General features: G+C 45.5%; 1 protein-coding gene across 1 annotated transcript in view; it reads left to right on the top strand.

Moving 5' to 3' along the window:
- The first annotated feature begins 1,713 nt into the window (after positions 1-1,713).
- DNAJC3 (DnaJ heat shock protein family (Hsp40) member C3) overlaps positions 1,714-17,048 on the top strand; it is a 79,992-nt gene continuing 64,657 nt past the window's right edge. The window contains exons 1-2 of the mRNA XM_050949317.1: positions 1,714-1,887; positions 14,540-14,650. Coding sequence (XP_050805274.1) covers positions 1,806-1,887; positions 14,540-14,650 — 193 coding nt within the window. The 5' untranslated portion in view covers positions 1,714-1,805. The remainder of the gene's footprint in view (positions 1,888-14,539; positions 14,651-17,048) is intronic.

The following is a 17,048-nucleotide window of genomic DNA, read 5'->3' as shown; positions in this document are numbered from 1 at the left end:
GTTCCCAATCCTGGAAACAAAAAGTACTTTCCTCTTCACCCAGAGGGAATGCAAAATCAGGCTAGCCACTTCAACACACACAGATCTCCCCTGATTTCTTCCTCCCACCAATTCCCTGGTGAGTACAGACTCAATTTCCCTGAAGTAAAGAAAAACTCCAACAGGTCTTAAAAGAAAGCTTTATATAAAAAGAAAGAAAAATAAGTACAAATGTTCTCTCTGTATTAAGATGATACAACACAGGGTCAATTGCTTAAAAGAATATTGAATAAACAGCCTTATTCCAAAAGAATACAAATCAAAGCACTCCAGCACTTATATTCATGCAAATACCAAAGAAAAGAAACCATATAACTTACTATCTGATCTCTTTGTCCTTACACTTGGAAACAGAAGACTAGAAAAAAGAAACTACTTCTCCAAAGCTCAGAGAAAGCAGGCAGGCAGAAAACAAAGACAAAGACACTCAATTCCCTCCACCCAAAGTTGAAAAAATCCGGTTTCCTGATTGGTCCTCTGGTCAGGTGCTTCAGGTGAAAGAGACATTAACCCTTAGCTATCTGTTTATGACAACTCCCTTCTCAGTCCCTGCAACTCCAGTATCAGGAAGGAGAGAAGAATCCCTGAGGCCTGAAAAAGGGAACCCTGTTGCAGCTGCCTCTTCAGGCCTGGGATGTGTGTGTTACAAAATCCCTAGAGCTGTAAGAAGAGCAGAACTGAGGCTGGGGGTAAGTGCATAATTAATTGATTTGGGGATGGGAGGGCATAACTGATCTGAGTGGGGTGGAGGCTGAGGGACCAGAATTGATGAGGCCACAGGAGGTAAATAAATAATTAGTTTGGGCTGAATAATTAATTGACGGGGTGGGGGGATGGCCAGATGGCAATACATAATTAATTAGAATTTGGGGGTTTGGTGAGAAGTAGGAAGCTCTGCACCTTCAGATAGTGAGAGCACCTGGAGAAGGGCCAAATCACCTGAATAAATTGGGAGAGTTGGCAAATGGCAACAGTAGTTCTCCCCCCCCACACACACACTTTGGGGATGGGGGGGTCATAATCATGAGATATTCCAAAAAAAATACAGTATCTTTTATAAAAGAAAGTTGGAGGGGGGGGGCATGTCTGGCTCATGGTTTCTGAGTTTGGGGCTGGGAATACTGCTTTAGCGGGTCATGGCATACCCAGGGCTCTCTATCCTGAGGACCCAAATCCCACAATCCTGTCCACTCAAATGACTGTAGGATATGGTGGGTCTCTCAGGATGATTTTTTTTCCTTTCTGTGGATTCTGGTCCAAGAAAGACTGAGTCCCACTGAGCTAAGGTTTTGGACCAGACTGAAGCTTTAATGTGTCATCCCTGTGCAGGCTGCAAAGCCTCGACACACTAAGCACATGCACAAGCCTGTCGCTCCTGGTCCCCCGCACTACTCTCCCCCACTCTTTCCCCTCCCGCTTCCCCACTCATTCCGCCCCTGCTACCCACCCACGTTTTGCTCAGGGAGGACCGAGCACGTTCTCTTGTCTGGTGAGGGCAAAGTGGCTCAACTGTGGCTCTTGCGCATGCTCCAGCCACCCCTGGCGCGCAAGCGCAGTATCGTCAGGGGAGCGGCGCCTGACACTAGTCCGCGGGCTCTCCACGTTTCCCTAGAAGGGGGCGGGGCAGACGGCGGCGCGACCAATCGGATGCGCCCACGACCCACCCCAGCGAACTTGGAAGTGGAACCGCGCTGAGAGCCCTGCCTGAGGCGCGTGGCGGGGTCCGGAGTCGCGCCAGGGGTTAGGGCGCGCGCGGCCGTATCGCCATGGTGTCGGCCAGCGCGTGCGCCGGCCAGGTGGGCGCCGTGCTGCCTCTGCTGCTGGTGCTCTTCGACCTGCTCGGCGAGGGTGAGGGGCTGCGGGGCGAGCTCGCGCTGGTGCACGGCGCTGCACGCAGCCGGGGAGGAGAGGGAACAGGGCTGTTTCCTGGCGGGGCAATGCCAGCCTTCTGCCGGGGGCTGGGGGGAGCTGCTGCCCAGCGTGCGGGGGTGTTGTGGTGCTGGGACGAGGGGCTCGGAAGTGTGGGTGAGCTTGGGGGCGGTTGGCAGCGTGGGCTGAGCACGGGGTGGAGCAGCGCTGGGCTGGTGAGGGGACGAGGCAAGGGTTAGAGTTGGTTTGGTTTTTAGTGATATGTAATCGGATACTCGCCACAGAGAATCCCGCACTTCCCCGAGCGCTGTCAGGTATTACCACATCACAGGGTTGCTCTACCATCTCAACCGCACCGCTGCGTGGTTTGAGTATTATGTGTGCCCCTTAACCTACTGACGCTTTGAGGAGTATCACCGCAGCAGCGCTGTGCTGGGCTCCAGTAGCATGATGCCACCTGAGAGGGAGAACAGAGCAGCTCTGTGCTGGATTTAGGGGCAATGCTAGTCTGTGGGTATTGAAGGGAGGTAAATCTGTGATGAGCAGGGAATGTCAGCGGGAGTTGAGCTTGTCAGAGGTGCACTGTCATTAGTTCTGGGTACAACCAGAGAATTATGGCAGTAAAAAATAGAAAAGTTTGTAACTTTTCTAGTTGGGGACTGTGGACAGCCAGTTTGAAAAGAATAAATGTTTCTGAAAGTTCTAAATTCAAATAGATTTTAATAAAAATATGATGACCAGAAATAAATACAGCCATTACCATGAATCATTGTTTTTAAAAATCCTAGTATTTAATTAATAGCACTTCTAGCTTTGTGTTGTAGCTTTGTTTTGGTGAAACTACAGCAAGGTCTTAATCTGTTTTCAAAAGAAACTAGGGAAATTGATAGGGTGCTATTTACTGTATGATTATTAAAAGTGTGGATCTAGCTTAAAGAGTGGGCATGTGGAAATGGTATTATGGAGCTCCATACTCGTGTCTTACTGATTTCCATATCAGATTTGCTCAGTTTCCAAGTAAAAATACTTTTTTTTTCTAACTTTTAGCTCTGTAAGGTTGCTTTGGGCTGTGAAAATCAAGTTAGTTTTTTTTTTTTTATCCTTCATCACTGCCAAGAATAGTGGTTCTGAAGAACAAATTTATTCCCTCAGCTACACTCGTGCAACCCTTTCAGTTTCAGATTGTGTCCTAAGTAACATCTGTGTAATCATATGGAAAGCTAATGGGGTTGCACAAGTGTTTGTGAGGGCATAATTTGAAAGCAGGTTGTACAGATGTATCAGAAGACACAGTTTGGCCTGCAAAACTTGCATTATTGCTTTTAATTAATGAGAAGGGGGGGGGGGAAACTGTTTTGCTGTCACAGCTCAGTGGATCTGGACCTTTCTGAAGGCTGTGGTCACTCTGGAGGTTAGAAATGCACTTCAAAGTTGTATTAAATGAGAAGTCTAAAACCTGGAGTGTAATATTGAATGTAATGGCAAAGATACATTGTAGTGTATAAGTATATGCTGCAGGATTATATTGTTTTTTCCCCAGCTACTTTTGCAGCAATGTTAAAGGAAGAGTACTAACACCAGAAGAATCAGTTTAAGCATTTGTACTTGTTTATAATCATCTGTAGATAATTCATCTTCCAAATACGTTCCCTATAGATGCAAGGAGCATGGATGACCTTGTTGCTTTGTTGATTGTCGCCTTGGTAGTCACAAGTTTACTTTCTAATTTTGTATATATTTTTCTAAAAGCAAGCTTCAGTAGATTGTGAAATGTTCTTCCAGGGAAGGATGCCATTTAAACCTAGACTGGACAAAGCACTCTAGACAGGGAACAATTCTACAGATACTTGGATGGCCAAAACATGATCTATTAGGTGTTTTTCATCTCTAATTTCTGCGTCTTTAATATCTCTTATGAAGTAATATTTTATTTTGGTATATGAGTGGTTAATGTAATACATGACTCACATTTTCAATAGCTGTAGATCATATTGTACATGTACATTGTACATTTTTAGTTTCTTCTTACTCTTGCCGTAGTGGTGAAAGAGTTAAATAGTGAAATGGAGATTTGTAAATGGGGGTGGTGTATTACTGTGAAGTTTCTACCCTCCTGGAGGCTTTATTCATCTCTTCTTCTCTCTTGGAACAGAAGCAGCATTTTAAGTCACAGTTATGATGGGTTGGATCACAGAAACCCCCTTGTGGACACTCAACTGACATGCCAAGACTACTTCTGCCCCTGGTTTCCCTGCCAGCTTGGGACTCCAGAGCCCTGCCTGGCTGCACCAGACACACTTGTTGGCCACAAACACTGACCCAGGTCTGAACCACGTCCCACAAACTTTAAGCTTAACTGAAAGCAGCTTAAGAAATGTTTCTGTCTTTAACACTCAGATGCCCAACTCCCAATGGGGTCCAAACCCCAAATAAATCCATTTTACCCTGTAAACTCATAAATTGTTCGCCCTCTATAACACTGATAGAAAGAGAGATGCACAGCTGGTTCCCCCTACCCCCTGGTATTAATAATACATTTAAGTGGTTCCAAGTAGTAGCAGACAGAACAAAATGAATTACCAAGCAAAATAAAATAAAACACACAAGCCTTTGCCTAATACAGTGAGAGAACTCAATACAGATAAAACTTCACCCTCAGAGGTGTTCCAGTAAGCTTCCTTTTACAGACTAGTCTCCTTCTACTCCTGGTCCAGCAATCACTCACTCCCCCTGTAGTTACAGTCCTTTGTTCCAGTTTCTTTCAGGCATCCTTTGGGGATGGAGAGGCTATCTCTTGAGCCAACTGAAGACAAAATGAAGGGGTCTCCCATGGGCTTTCTGTTGTGGGTGGAGACCCCCTCCTCTCTCCTATGCAAAGTCCAGCTCCAAGATGGAATTTTGGAGTCACATGGGCAAGTCACATGTCCATGCATGACTCAGTTTTTACAGGCAGCAGCCATTGCCCACATGCTATCTTGACTGTCTCCATGAAGACTTCTTATGCGGATTGGAGCGTTCCAAGATCCACTGTTCGTTAAGTGTATCTTGACTGGGCACTTAATTTGCACATTCTTTTCTCAAGGAACTGACCAAATGCTTTACTAAGGCTACTTAAAAATCAAGCAAGTACATAGCCAATATTCATTACTTTACATCAAATACAAAAATGATACATGCATACAAATAGGATGAATAGATTCAGTAGATCATAACTTTTACAGAGATATGTTACATGGCATATGTAGCCTCAAACATATTCCAGTTATGTCTCATATATAATGTCATAAGCATATTTCCATAAAGCCTTATGGGGTGACCGTCATAACAATCTCCCTGATTTTAAGAGGAGTTTATGGGATTCTCTTGGAGAAGGGTACTTAGGTTGGGGAAAGAGATGATGCTGGAGTTCACTATTAGTTATTTTTTTTAACCAGTTCTATTTCACCAGCTCATCTTCTAAGAAAGTCAGTGCATGTTCCTCCAATTCACAAGTGTCTAATTTCACACCTAATACTTTTTGATACCACCAGTCTTTGAATTGTTTAAAAAGTTCCCTTTGCAACTTGGTAACTTCCTATAGAAGTTCATATTAATGATGTAAGAATCTGTGGGACAAAGGAGTGTATTTTAACCTACAGTCTGACATGGCTGCTGGTATTGTACCTCAGATGTCTAAGGGTTATGAAAAGATTCCAGAACTTTTGGAGGTGAACTGCACTGCCATTTCACTAATATTCTAGTATCTGACTGAAAATGAGCCCCAGTCTTCATCTGGAATTCTTCTGACTTAAGAGCAGAAGAATGGCCATACTGGGTCAAACCAAAGGTCCATCTAGCCCAGTATCCTGTCTTCCAACAGTGGCCAGTGCCAGGTGCCCCAGAGGGAATGAATAGAACAGGTAATCATCCCCTGTTGCCCATTCCCTGACTTCTCCAGCAGAGGGGCCTTGTGCCAAATTAAAGCCTCTTGGATCAAAGATATTTGTCCACCCCAAGCTAGAGCTGGGAAGAGAGGACTAGATGGAAAAGCCATGTTTCTCTTCTGTCACTATCCAAGTAGCAAAGCAAGTGGGTCATAAGGAGGGGGAGAAAAGATGGGCCAGCTCTACAGGCAGTGTAGCACTCAGAACTGGCTTGGCTCTCTGCTAAGCTTCTGGAAACTGCATCTCCTTACCACCCTCCTTTTTCCTTCCCCTCTCACTAGATTTCTCTCACTAATCCCAAGCTGCTGCAGAATATGGAGGGGAAGGAGTGTCACTGATGACTTTTTCTTGACCTCCCATGTCACGTCCATTTTTGAGAGTGGAGGGGATTTCTCCTCAGTTGCTAATATCCAAAGTTACTGCATATTCTTAGTGAGTGGCACAGGTGTTCCTTTCTCAGTCTCCTCCCTTCCCAAATCTCCTTTGCCTAATTGCGTTTAGAAGCAGTACAGCTGCTACTGAAAGGCAGACCTTGAGTATATGAATGGGGGAGGGTTCCAGACCCTGGCTCCAGACCAAGCCCAGATAACTGTGCTGTTGATGAGCACCTTTGTGCTACTCCTGAAAGCTCCTTGTGGTGGGCACTCCTCTTCCTGCTCTATATACACTAGAGTTTCCCCTCAAAAAAAAAAAAAATCTTTCTGCAATATGTAGAAATATTAGAAAAAAATCAGTTAATAGCAAAATGTCAGACTCACTTTAAACATCACACTTCCATGTAAAATTCTTTAGACTTTCTATAGTTCCATGTAGCAACTTAGATTAGTGTTACTGAAGATGTATACATATTTTCTTTATTTTTATGGCCTCTTTGTGTACAGTCAACTTCACTGTTTCCTTTGTATAGTCACATAAGTTCCCTTGTTGCTTGTTGTTTGCATGCGCCTTACACACCACAGGGAAGAAAGGTACATTTTGGAAGAAGAAGAAGAAAAATGCTATGGAAAAATCACAGACTCAGCGGGGAGACTCAAACGTGAAACTTTTTTAATTTTTTTTTAAATTGGCTAGATTTCAACCCGACTGAGTCCCTCTTAAGGTTATACATAGAGATCTAGGGGATTTTAAAGTCTGTATATTCTAAAGGTTGTATATTCTACATCAGACATTCTAACTCTGCTCCCAGGATATAACTACCAGGAAACCTAATATTTCATTTCTTGAGCTAAAACAGGTAGAAATAAACAGTACTGTAAGGGTTACAGGACTAATTGCACCTCTGTTGCCTTCTGTCTCTGAGTTCACCCCCTCAGCTATCAGGCCTGGTGCCTTTACCTCTCTTTGGGTGGAATTCTGCAATTCTCCCACTTAGTTTGGTCTGAGCTACCCTATCAGCCATGCTTTCCCTGCAGGTGCAGCTGGGTTTGACACCTGCAGTCCTCCCCCTCAAGAGTCTGTGACCAGTGTTAGTAACAAGACAGCCTTCTTACAAATCAAAACATTGCTTTGTTCCACTGTTAAAATTAAACAATTAGAAAAAATGATTAAAAAACAGCAAATAGACAGGCTCATGAGCTACTTTAAGTATAGGCTTACCATTCCCTGATGGTAATCTAGTCAGATCTAGTTTTTTCAGACACCCCAGGGGGTCTTGGATGTCAGTCTGTTCCCCTCCAGCATCTTGCCAGCTACTGCCTTACCCAGGGGGAGAGGTAGGGAGCAGGAAAGTGTGTGTGTGTGTGTGTGTCTGTCAATCAGTCAGTCTTTATCTAGCAAGAATCTTAATTACTATCAGTTTCTGGGCTTTTGTCCATCTGGACCAAACCAGTGTAGTAAGCTCAGCAAGAGAGCAGATCAGACTCCTCAGAGCCAATAACTCTTCCAGTGTCTCATAACAATCCTCCAGTTTTTACGTTGGGCGGCCTGTCTTGGGCCATTGTTTCCTTACAGCACATTATTAAACTAAACCAATGTATTCATACAGAAAACATCCCAGTAACCAAGTCAGCATACAGTATTCAAAAATTATTATACAGCTGCTCCATGTCTGTCACAGTTGGCACTCAGGGTTCCATTCTGTGTCCCCTTTCCCCACCCCCTTATGGAGCTGATTGCACTATGATGCTTAGCTCCTTGCAGGTAGGGTTGCCAGTTGTCTGGTTTTCCACTAGAATGCCCAGTCGAATAGAGACCTTGGCAGCTCCCATCAGCACAGTTGATCGGGCCACTAAAAGTCTGGTTGACTGCAGTGGGGCAGGTAGGCTCCATGCCTGGTGGCTCCGTGTGACTCCTGGGAAGCAGCAGTATGTCTCTCAGTCTCCTAGGTGGAGCGGCAGTCAGAGGGACTCTGTGTGCTGCCCCTGTCTGCAGGCTCTGCCCCAAGCACTGGCTCCACAGCTACCATTGGCTGGGACCCAGAGGGATGTGCCGCCGCTTCTCGGGAGCTGCACAGACTTCCTCGTCCCCTGGAAATGCCGGGGCTGCCTAAGGTAAGCGCTGCCCAGAGCCCACACCCTGAGCCCCCTCTCGTGCCTCAACACCATGCCCCTGCCCTTAGCCCCCTCCCACACGCCAGACTTCTTGGCTCCAGGCTTTGGGGACTCTACTTTGGGTGTGGCTGTCCCTGCTCAGAATTTTCATTTGCTTCTATTGTTCTACTGTTGGTGTAATTCTCCATCACCACATCTCATATCTGTTGCTTTCAAAATCTTGACAGCATTGGTGTATATGCTGCTTCTTTCAGTTTAACTCTGCTGAAATCCTTGTGCATGTCTTCATCTTCTGTATGCTATATTACTGCATGTCTCTTCTTGATAGTCTCCCCAAGTTCCAGTTCTGCAAACTTCTTCATTTATGTAATGCTGCACATTTTTTCTCAGGTATACAAAGAATTATCAAATCAGCCCATTCTCAAATAATTTCACTGACTTCTCATTTTAGAATCCAGTTCATAATTGTCGTCTTTGATTTATAAAACACTCTCTGGACTTGCTTCTGTGTGTTTCACATCTTGTTTTTCCTCTCTCCCCATCAAAGTTCCTTCTGCTCATCTAGCACTGGGCTCCTCTGTCGCTTCTGACAGTGTGGTTACTGTAGGGAACTGTCCTTCACGTTTCCTGCATTTGGATCAGCCTTATATTTCTCCTTGAATATATTTGTTTGTCCTTGTCTATTCCTTTTAATTTGCCTCTCTCTGCCATGATAGCTGGAATTGTTTTATATACAACTCATCTTAAAATTATTTTGGGAAACTTTATATGAAAGATACTACCCAGAACAAGTAAGTCTTATTGTATAAACTCTATTCTTGGAGCTGTGCTGACATGATTGATGATGAATCAGGAACAAAGAAGTGAAGGAAGCTTGTTCAGATTCAAGCACCATTCCAAAGACAGCGAGAAATCAATCTTTTCTAAATTAGAAAGGATAAATCTGGTAGAGAATGTTGTATTCCTCACGCAAGCAAAATTGAAGTATGAGGACAAGGAGCAGGAGGCCCTGAAAAGTGCTGTCTCCATTTAGAGCTGTGTTATTGTGAAGGACCCTATTTATTATGCAGTTGAATACCTGACCTGCTGCCAGTGTAGTTTTATTGTCAATGAATGTATGTTAATTTCAGTGCTGTTTTGGTTCTGCTGTGGTCCATAGCCAAAACTGTCTTTTGATCTCAGTTGAAATGAAATGTGATCCAGTAGAATATCTGACTTTTTGAAAAGGGTTTCACACTAAAGCAAATTTGAAGTGGGACATTCTGTACAAGTGACTCACTTTCACTAATTGTCTCTGTACCATTTGCTGCTGCAGTAGGTATTTATAGTTTAAGAACCTTCTTCCAGTTGACCCAGCATCTGGTTGATCCTGCAGTGACATCAGAACCCTAGCTTTGTTGACAAGCCCACCTGTCTGGAAGCCCCGTCTGAGTGTTGGACATATGTGTAGTTTTCTTATCTAGTGATGTGTTTGAGGTGTCACTTTTTTGAGTTAGTATTTCAGGCCAGTGAAGTTTTCTCAGTGACCAGATAGAGCAGGTCGGCAGCCTTTCAGAAGCAGTGTGCCGAATCTTCATTTATCAGAGGGGTAACTGTGTTAGTCTGGATCTGTAAAAGCAGCAAAGAATCCTGTGGCACCTTATAGACTAACAGACGTTTTGGAGCATGAGCTTTCGTGGGTGAATACCCACTTCGTCAGATGCATGTAGTGGAAATTTCCAGGGGCAGGTATATATATGCAGGCAAGCTAGAGATAATGAGGTAGTTCAATCAGGGAGGATGAGGCCCTGTTCTAGCAGTTGAGATGTGAAAACCAAGGGAGGAGAAACTGGTTTTGTAATTGGCAAGTCATTCACAGTCTTTGTTTAATCCTGAGCTGACGGTGTCAAATTTGCAGATGAACTGAAGCTCAGCAGTTTGTCTTTGAAGTCTGGTCCTGAAGTTTTTTGCAGCAGGATGGCCACCTTAAGGTCTGCTATAGTGTGGCCAGGGAGGTTGAAGGGTTCTCCTACAGGTTTTTGTATATTGCCATTCCTAATATCTGATTTGTGTCCGTTTATCCTTTTCCGTAGAGACTGTCCAGTTTGGCCAATGTACATAGCAGAGGGGCATTGCTGGCATATGATGGCGTATATTACATTGGTGGACGTGCAGGTGAATGAACCGGTGATGGTGTGGCTGATCTGGTTAGGTCCTGTGATGGTGTCGCTGGTGTAGATATGTGGGCAGAGCTGGCATCAAGGTTTGTTGCATGGATTGGTTCCTGAGCTAGAGTTACTATGTTGCGGTGTGCAGTTACTGGTGAGAATATGTTTCAGGTTGGCAGGTTGTCTGTGGGCGAGGACTGGCCTGCCACTCAAGGCCTGTGAAAGTGTGGGATCATTGTCCAGGATGGGTTGTAGATCCCTGATGATGTGTTGGAGAGGTTTTAGCTGGGGACTATATGTGATGGCCAGTGGAGTCCTGTTGATTGCTTTCTTGGGTTTGTCTTGCAGTAGGAGGCTTCTGGGTACACGTCTGGCTCTGTTGGTCTGTTTCCTTATTTCCTCGTGTGGGTATTGTAGTTTTGAGAATGCTTGGTGGAGATTTTGTAGCTGTTGGTCTCTGTCTGAGGGGTTAGAGCAGATGCGGTTGTACCTCAGTGCTTGGCTGTAGACAATGGATCGTGTGATGTGCCTGGGATGGAAGCTGGAGGCATGAAGGTAGGCATAGCGGTCGGTAGGTTTTCGGTATAGGGTGGTGTTAATGTGACCATCACTTATTTGCACCGTGGTGTCTAGGAAGTGGACCTCCCGTGTAGATTGGTCCAGGCTGAGGTTGATGGTAGGGTGGAAGCTGTTGAAATCGTGGTGGAATTTTTCCAGAGACTCCTTCCCATGGGTCCGGATGATGCATCAAATTTGAAATAATTGTGTGTGAGGATAAAGGCACAGAGCTCAGCAGCCAGTTGTGCTGTAGCATCATCAGGGATACTGTTCCTGACAGCTTGTATTCCATCTGTGTGTGGGATGTTCGTGTAGAGAGCCTCTACATCCATGGTGGCTAGGATAGTGTTTTCTGGAAGATCACCAATGCATTGTAGTTTCCTCAGGAAATCAGTGGTGTCACTGAGATAGCTGGGAGTGATGGTGGCATAGGGTCTGAGTAGGGAGTCCACATATCCAGACAGTCCTTCAGTGAGAGTGCCAATGCCCGTGATGATGGGGCGTCCAGGATTTCTGGGTTTGTGGATCTTGGGTAGTAGATGGAATAACCCTGGTCGGGGCTCTAAGGGTATGTTGAAACTTCAGGACCAGACTTCAAAGAGAAACTGCTGAGCTTCAGTTCATCTGCAAATTTGACACCATCAGCTCAGGATTAAACAAAGACTGCGAATGGCTTGCCAATTACAAAACCAGTTTCTCCTCCCTTGGTTTTCACACCTCAACTACTAGAACAAGGCCTCATCCTCACTGATTGAACTACCTCATTATCTCTAGCTTACCTGCATATATATACCTGCCCCTGGAAATTTCCACTACATGCATCTGACAAAGTGGGTATTCACCCATGAAAGCTCATGCTTCAAAACATCGGTTAGTCTATAAGGTGCCACAGGAGTCTTCATTTATTCACTTTAATTTAAGGTTTCGCGTGCCGGTAATACATTTTAACGTTTTTTAGGTTTCTCTCTATCAGTCTAAATATAATATAACTAAACTACTGTTGTAGGTAAAGTAAACAAGGTTTTCAAAATGTTTAAGAAGCTTCATTTAAAATTAAATTAAAATGCTGATCTTAAGCCGCTGGCCTGCTCAGCCCGCTCCCAGCCTGGGGTTCCATTCACCTAGGTTGGCAGTGGGCTGAGTGGGGCCTGCGGCCGGAACCCCATACTGGCAGCGGGCCATGCTGCTCAGCCCGCTGCCGGTCTAGGGTTTCGTCTGCTGGCTCCTGCCAGCCAGGGTCCCAGCTGCCGGCCCTGCTCAGCCCGCTGCCAGTCTGAGGTCTCGGCCCCGCCCACACAAAGTGGGTACCTATCTTCTCCCTGGTTCTGACCCATTCTCTTCCCCTCTCTCTCTGCACTGAGCTGAAGGCGGTGGTGCACTGAGCACAGGGCTGGGGGTGAAGGAGCAGGCTGGGGGTTGGGGTGCAGGGTCTGACCAGGAGCTAGAATGAGGGAGGGGGCTCAGGGTTGGGGCAGGAGGTTTGAGTATGGAGCGCTTACCTGGGCAGCTCCCGTTTGGGGCAAGAGGTGCAGTTGGGAATGTGGAGGTATGTGTGCAGAAGCTCCCATTTGGTGCTCAGGGTGGGGGGTGGGGATGTGGGAGGTGCAAGAGTCAGGGCATGGGGTATGGGGAGGCTGGATATGTGTGGAGAGTGCAGGAGTCAGGGCAGGGGGTGTGGGGAGTGCAGGAGTGAGGGCAGGGGATGTGGGGGATCTGGGTATGTGTGGAGGGTGCAGGAGTCAGGGATGAGGTCGTGAGGGGGATGCAGGGAGCTGGGTGCAGGGGTCAGAGCAGAGGGCTGGGGGCATGTGAGGGGGTGCAGGAGATGGGGCATGGGGTGTTGGGGGCCTGGGGTCTGGCTTAGCCCGCTGCCGGGAGCCTGGCAGGCAGCAGCATGCAATTAAAAATTGGCTCGCGTGCCATAGGTTGCCGACCCCTGAGATAGAGAGAGGAGATTTGTTGGTAGGAGGGGATCAGCTGGAAAGAGCCATGGAGTGGAGCTACTTCAGCAGCGTAATGAGGAAGCACAGCCCATATTACCAGTTGACGATCTGGTTTGCAGAACGTCCATTTACAAAGAGGCCAGAATCTTGTTTTTAAACAGAGTGGCTTTTCTCTCCAAGAGACTTCTCTCTCCCTTTCTCTGTTCCAAATTTTGAGAGAGCAGCCATCATTCAACTTTAGAAATTGCCATACTGGCTTTGACCACTTGTTCATCCATTGCTGCATCCTGTCTCTGAAACTGACTAGTATTGGATGTTCCAGAGGAGGGCATAAGAAATTGTGTGGTTAATAATTATGAAATATCTTGCTCATAGGGGAAGTTTCTCCCCATTTTTGCCAGATATTCTTATGCCCTGAGACATTAGTGTTTAATTTTCCTCATGTTCTAAAGCCTCTCTTATGTAGCTGTGGATGTCATACATACATACAGATGTCTAAACCTTTTCTAAAGATAGAAGAATGAAGGACAGTGAAATTAAAAGGAAACACGTTTAAAAGTGATGTAAGGAAATGTGCTTCACCATTACACATGCTGGGCTTGATCCCGCACCATGCAGTTGATTGGAGTTTCACCATTGATTTCAGTGGAAGCAGGATTAGATACAGAGTCTCTGCAGCAATAACAATTATAAATTCAGATTTATACTGTAAGAATTATACCTCCTGGGTGATTGAAAGTGCTTGGCTTTGTTCACATTTGATAATACACTAGGGGCTGACAGGTCTCTTGTACAACCTTGCTCTATAGGAGTTACTGTACTTGAATATTACATGTAGAAAGTCTGACTCCTGGCAAACAGTTTGTCTTGGAATTTGAAAGACTGTTCTCATCAGTGTTTGTTTAAATTCCATTTATAATATCAAAATATGCATGATAACCTGTATTTAGGACTTGAATTTGTAAAAATTCTTAAATAAAAGAGCATAAAATAAAGTTAAGGGGAACTTCAAAAATTTCTGTGTGGATACTCACTGAAGAGACTACGAAGTTATCCATCACACTCTCACGATCAGGTTATTGAACTAAATTTAATATTAAAAAATAACTGCTCATGTTTATTGTATTTAGGACTTTACAACAGGAGAGGACAATGTATTTTGCTACCTTATTTGGATGTAGAGAAACTTGTGTGTGCAAAAGCTAGGTAGAATGTAGCTAGTGATGCATATTCAACAACTGCTTTTAAAATGGTGACTTACAGATTTAGACTTTCTTCATTATAACTAGATCTTTGGAGGTGGAGGGGAAGAAGAGTTAAAAGTCTGAAAGGAAACTAAGATATTGTCTCAGCATTGAGCAATGTAGCATTTTGTTTTCATGTGCTTCTCTATCAGCCATATATTTTTTGGGTACGGAGCTCTTGCCTGGTAACAAAAGATGAACTGTCCCTTATGATTTTTATGTATTATGGAGGGAGGGAGAGAGAGAACACTCTATCCATTCTTTTTTGGTAGTGTCAACTTTGCGAGAATCAAACTGCGATTAAAAATGTTGACCCTTCTATTTTAGGAGTCGAATGTGGAATAAATGCTGAAGTAGAAAAACAACTCGAAATGGGCAAGAAGTTATTGGCAGCCGGACAGCTAGCTGATGCCTTGTCTCACTTCCATGCTGCTATAGGTGTGTATCTGAAGATAAAATTATTTGACTGTGCTTGTGGTGCAGGATTTTTCTATTGAAATGCTCTATCCTTCACTCTTCCTCATAATTTGCTTAATTAATAAGCCCCCAAGTCACAATGTGTGGGTGGACTGCCATGCCCATGTGAGACCACATGGAGCCCTGCTGACCTCATGGATGCAGCAAATGGAACCCCACATGGGTGTGGAAAATTCTAGGATCAAGGCTCAAACCTAGAACAGCCGTAGAGTATGTGAACACCAAGCCTGGGAGGTGTTGCAAAGCATGAGGCAAACTAACTGCTTGTAACCACCTGGATTAGTATAATTCAGTGGTGCACAACAGTATTACATAGGAGGGCACATAAACCTAAGCACAATGTTGTGTAGGCCAAACAGATTTTACATTCTTTAATAAGATTTACTCACCTGTATTGATTTATATTTTAAGTGCAGCTTGTTTTGCATGTATTTAGATAGACAATACTGTACCTAGAAACAGATTATTTACCCACTTGTATAAACATGACGACAAAAAGCTAAAGAACCTGCTGTTAGTATACTGTTTTGAAGCAGGCTGTGGGCCTTATGAAATGTTCTGGTGGGCCGTGTATGGTCCATAGGCCTTAGGTTGGGCACCCTGGGTATAATCAGACAACATGTTTCTGTTATTGTCTTAGCAAGATTAGAAAAGAAAACCAAGTTAACAACAAAGAAAAAGGGAGGGGGCTATGTGGGAAGGTGGGGTGAGATGCAGAGGGACTTATCCCTGTTTTCTTCCTCTACCCACCCCTCCAGCCCCATTTTAAAAAAAAAAATCAAGCATATACTTTTAAAAAATACTACATATTCCTTGGGTGGGGTAATCTTCCTGATTTATGAGAAACTGTACAGGTCTGTCTCATCTTACGCTGGGGTTACGCTCCACAGTCAGTGCGTAAAGCGAAAATTGCGTATAGTCAAAATTACATTGAGTGTAATGGCGAGTGGAATCGCCTGCACTACAGAAACAGTATTTAAATCTTTCTTTTTTTTTCCTTTGTTTTTGCCAACCGCAATAAGCTGAAATCGCGCATGTTAAATGCACCTAAGATGCGGCAGACCTGTAAAGTGTTTTGGGACTTACATTCCAGTACTAATTTAATTTTTTCATAACTTTTAAATTCACGCACATATCCATTGGTGGAGTGGAAGACAAGGACTGTTGCAAGTTCATACATTTTGAGTATGTTCATTGCTTGGGTTGAATGCAGACTTGTGCTTTTGAATGTTATAATCTTAAATCTGCTATTAGTTAGGGTGACTAGATGTCCAATTTTTAAAGGGACAGTCCCGTATGTAAGCCCTCCTGCAGGAGTCCCGACTTTTCATTAAAAACGGGCAAATTGTATTTTCTATCTATTTCCCTACACACTCATCAGTACTGGTGGGTCCTGCTGCTGGCAGGTCCCTGTTTGCTTGCTGCCCGCCTAACAGTGGTGTGGGGTGTGTGTGTGTCCTGTGGCCGACGAGGGGAGTGGGTGTGCAAGGCTAGTGGTGGGGCAAAGCTGCAGTGCATGGGGCCGACTGCTGGTCCATGCTGCATGCTGGCTCTTGGCCAGCAGGGCCCTGCCTTCCTTCCTGTTTCCGAGTGGCACTGGCTGGGCGCTGCAAGCTGCGATGGCTGGTGAGTGTGGGCAGGCACCAGCTGGTTACATGTTGCCTCTGCTGCCCATCCATCATCCATGATTCCCCCTCTTGCTGTCTTCTCCATGTTTTGCTCCTTTAAACCCCAGCCTCGCTGCTCCTCCATATCTCCCCCTGCGGGGTGTGTCCTGCTCCCAGCACTGTACAGAGAAACAACCCCTGGTCGGAATGCTCAGCTCATGAACAGCCCGGGTGGCAGGCTCTTTCTTTCCCCTGCTGTCTCTGGCTGGGCTGGTGCCCTGGGAAAGCCCAAGACCCTCTGGCCCGGGGCGTTGGCTACGGGGAGACAAGCCCTGCATGTGCCAAAGCCCTGCACAGCGCTGGCATGGGGAAGCCTCTCTGCCCCTCAGCTAAGCTCTGGAGTAGGAGGGAGGAGAGGGGAGAAGCATTTTCCAAACTGTTCGTGCCCCGACCCTGCAGGCTCCACAGCAGCCCCTGGGGGAGGGGCTTAGCACCCACTTTACCTGCCCCCCTGCCACCCTGGGTTGTGCCCTCAGGGAGCGCGGGGCTGCTCCATCCCCTAGGCACCCTCCACTGCTGAGCCACCTCTCTGGCTGGGTTTGCTGATGCCCCTGCAGTCAGGTTCCCTGGGCCCTGATGCACAATGCATCCTTAGGGATTAACCCCTTCCAGCCTGCGCTGTAGCCAGGGGACAGGGGGAGGCTGGGTTATGTCAGTGGTCAGCAGCAGTCTGGAGGCGTTATCTGCCTTCC

This window comes from Gopherus flavomarginatus, chromosome 1 (genome assembly GCF_025201925.1).
Source record: "Gopherus flavomarginatus isolate rGopFla2 chromosome 1, rGopFla2.mat.asm, whole genome shotgun sequence".
Lineage (NCBI taxonomy): Eukaryota > Metazoa > Chordata > Testudines > Testudinidae > Gopherus > Gopherus flavomarginatus.
Note: the sequence above shows the minus strand (reverse complement) of the source record. Positions and strands in the feature narration are given on the sequence as shown.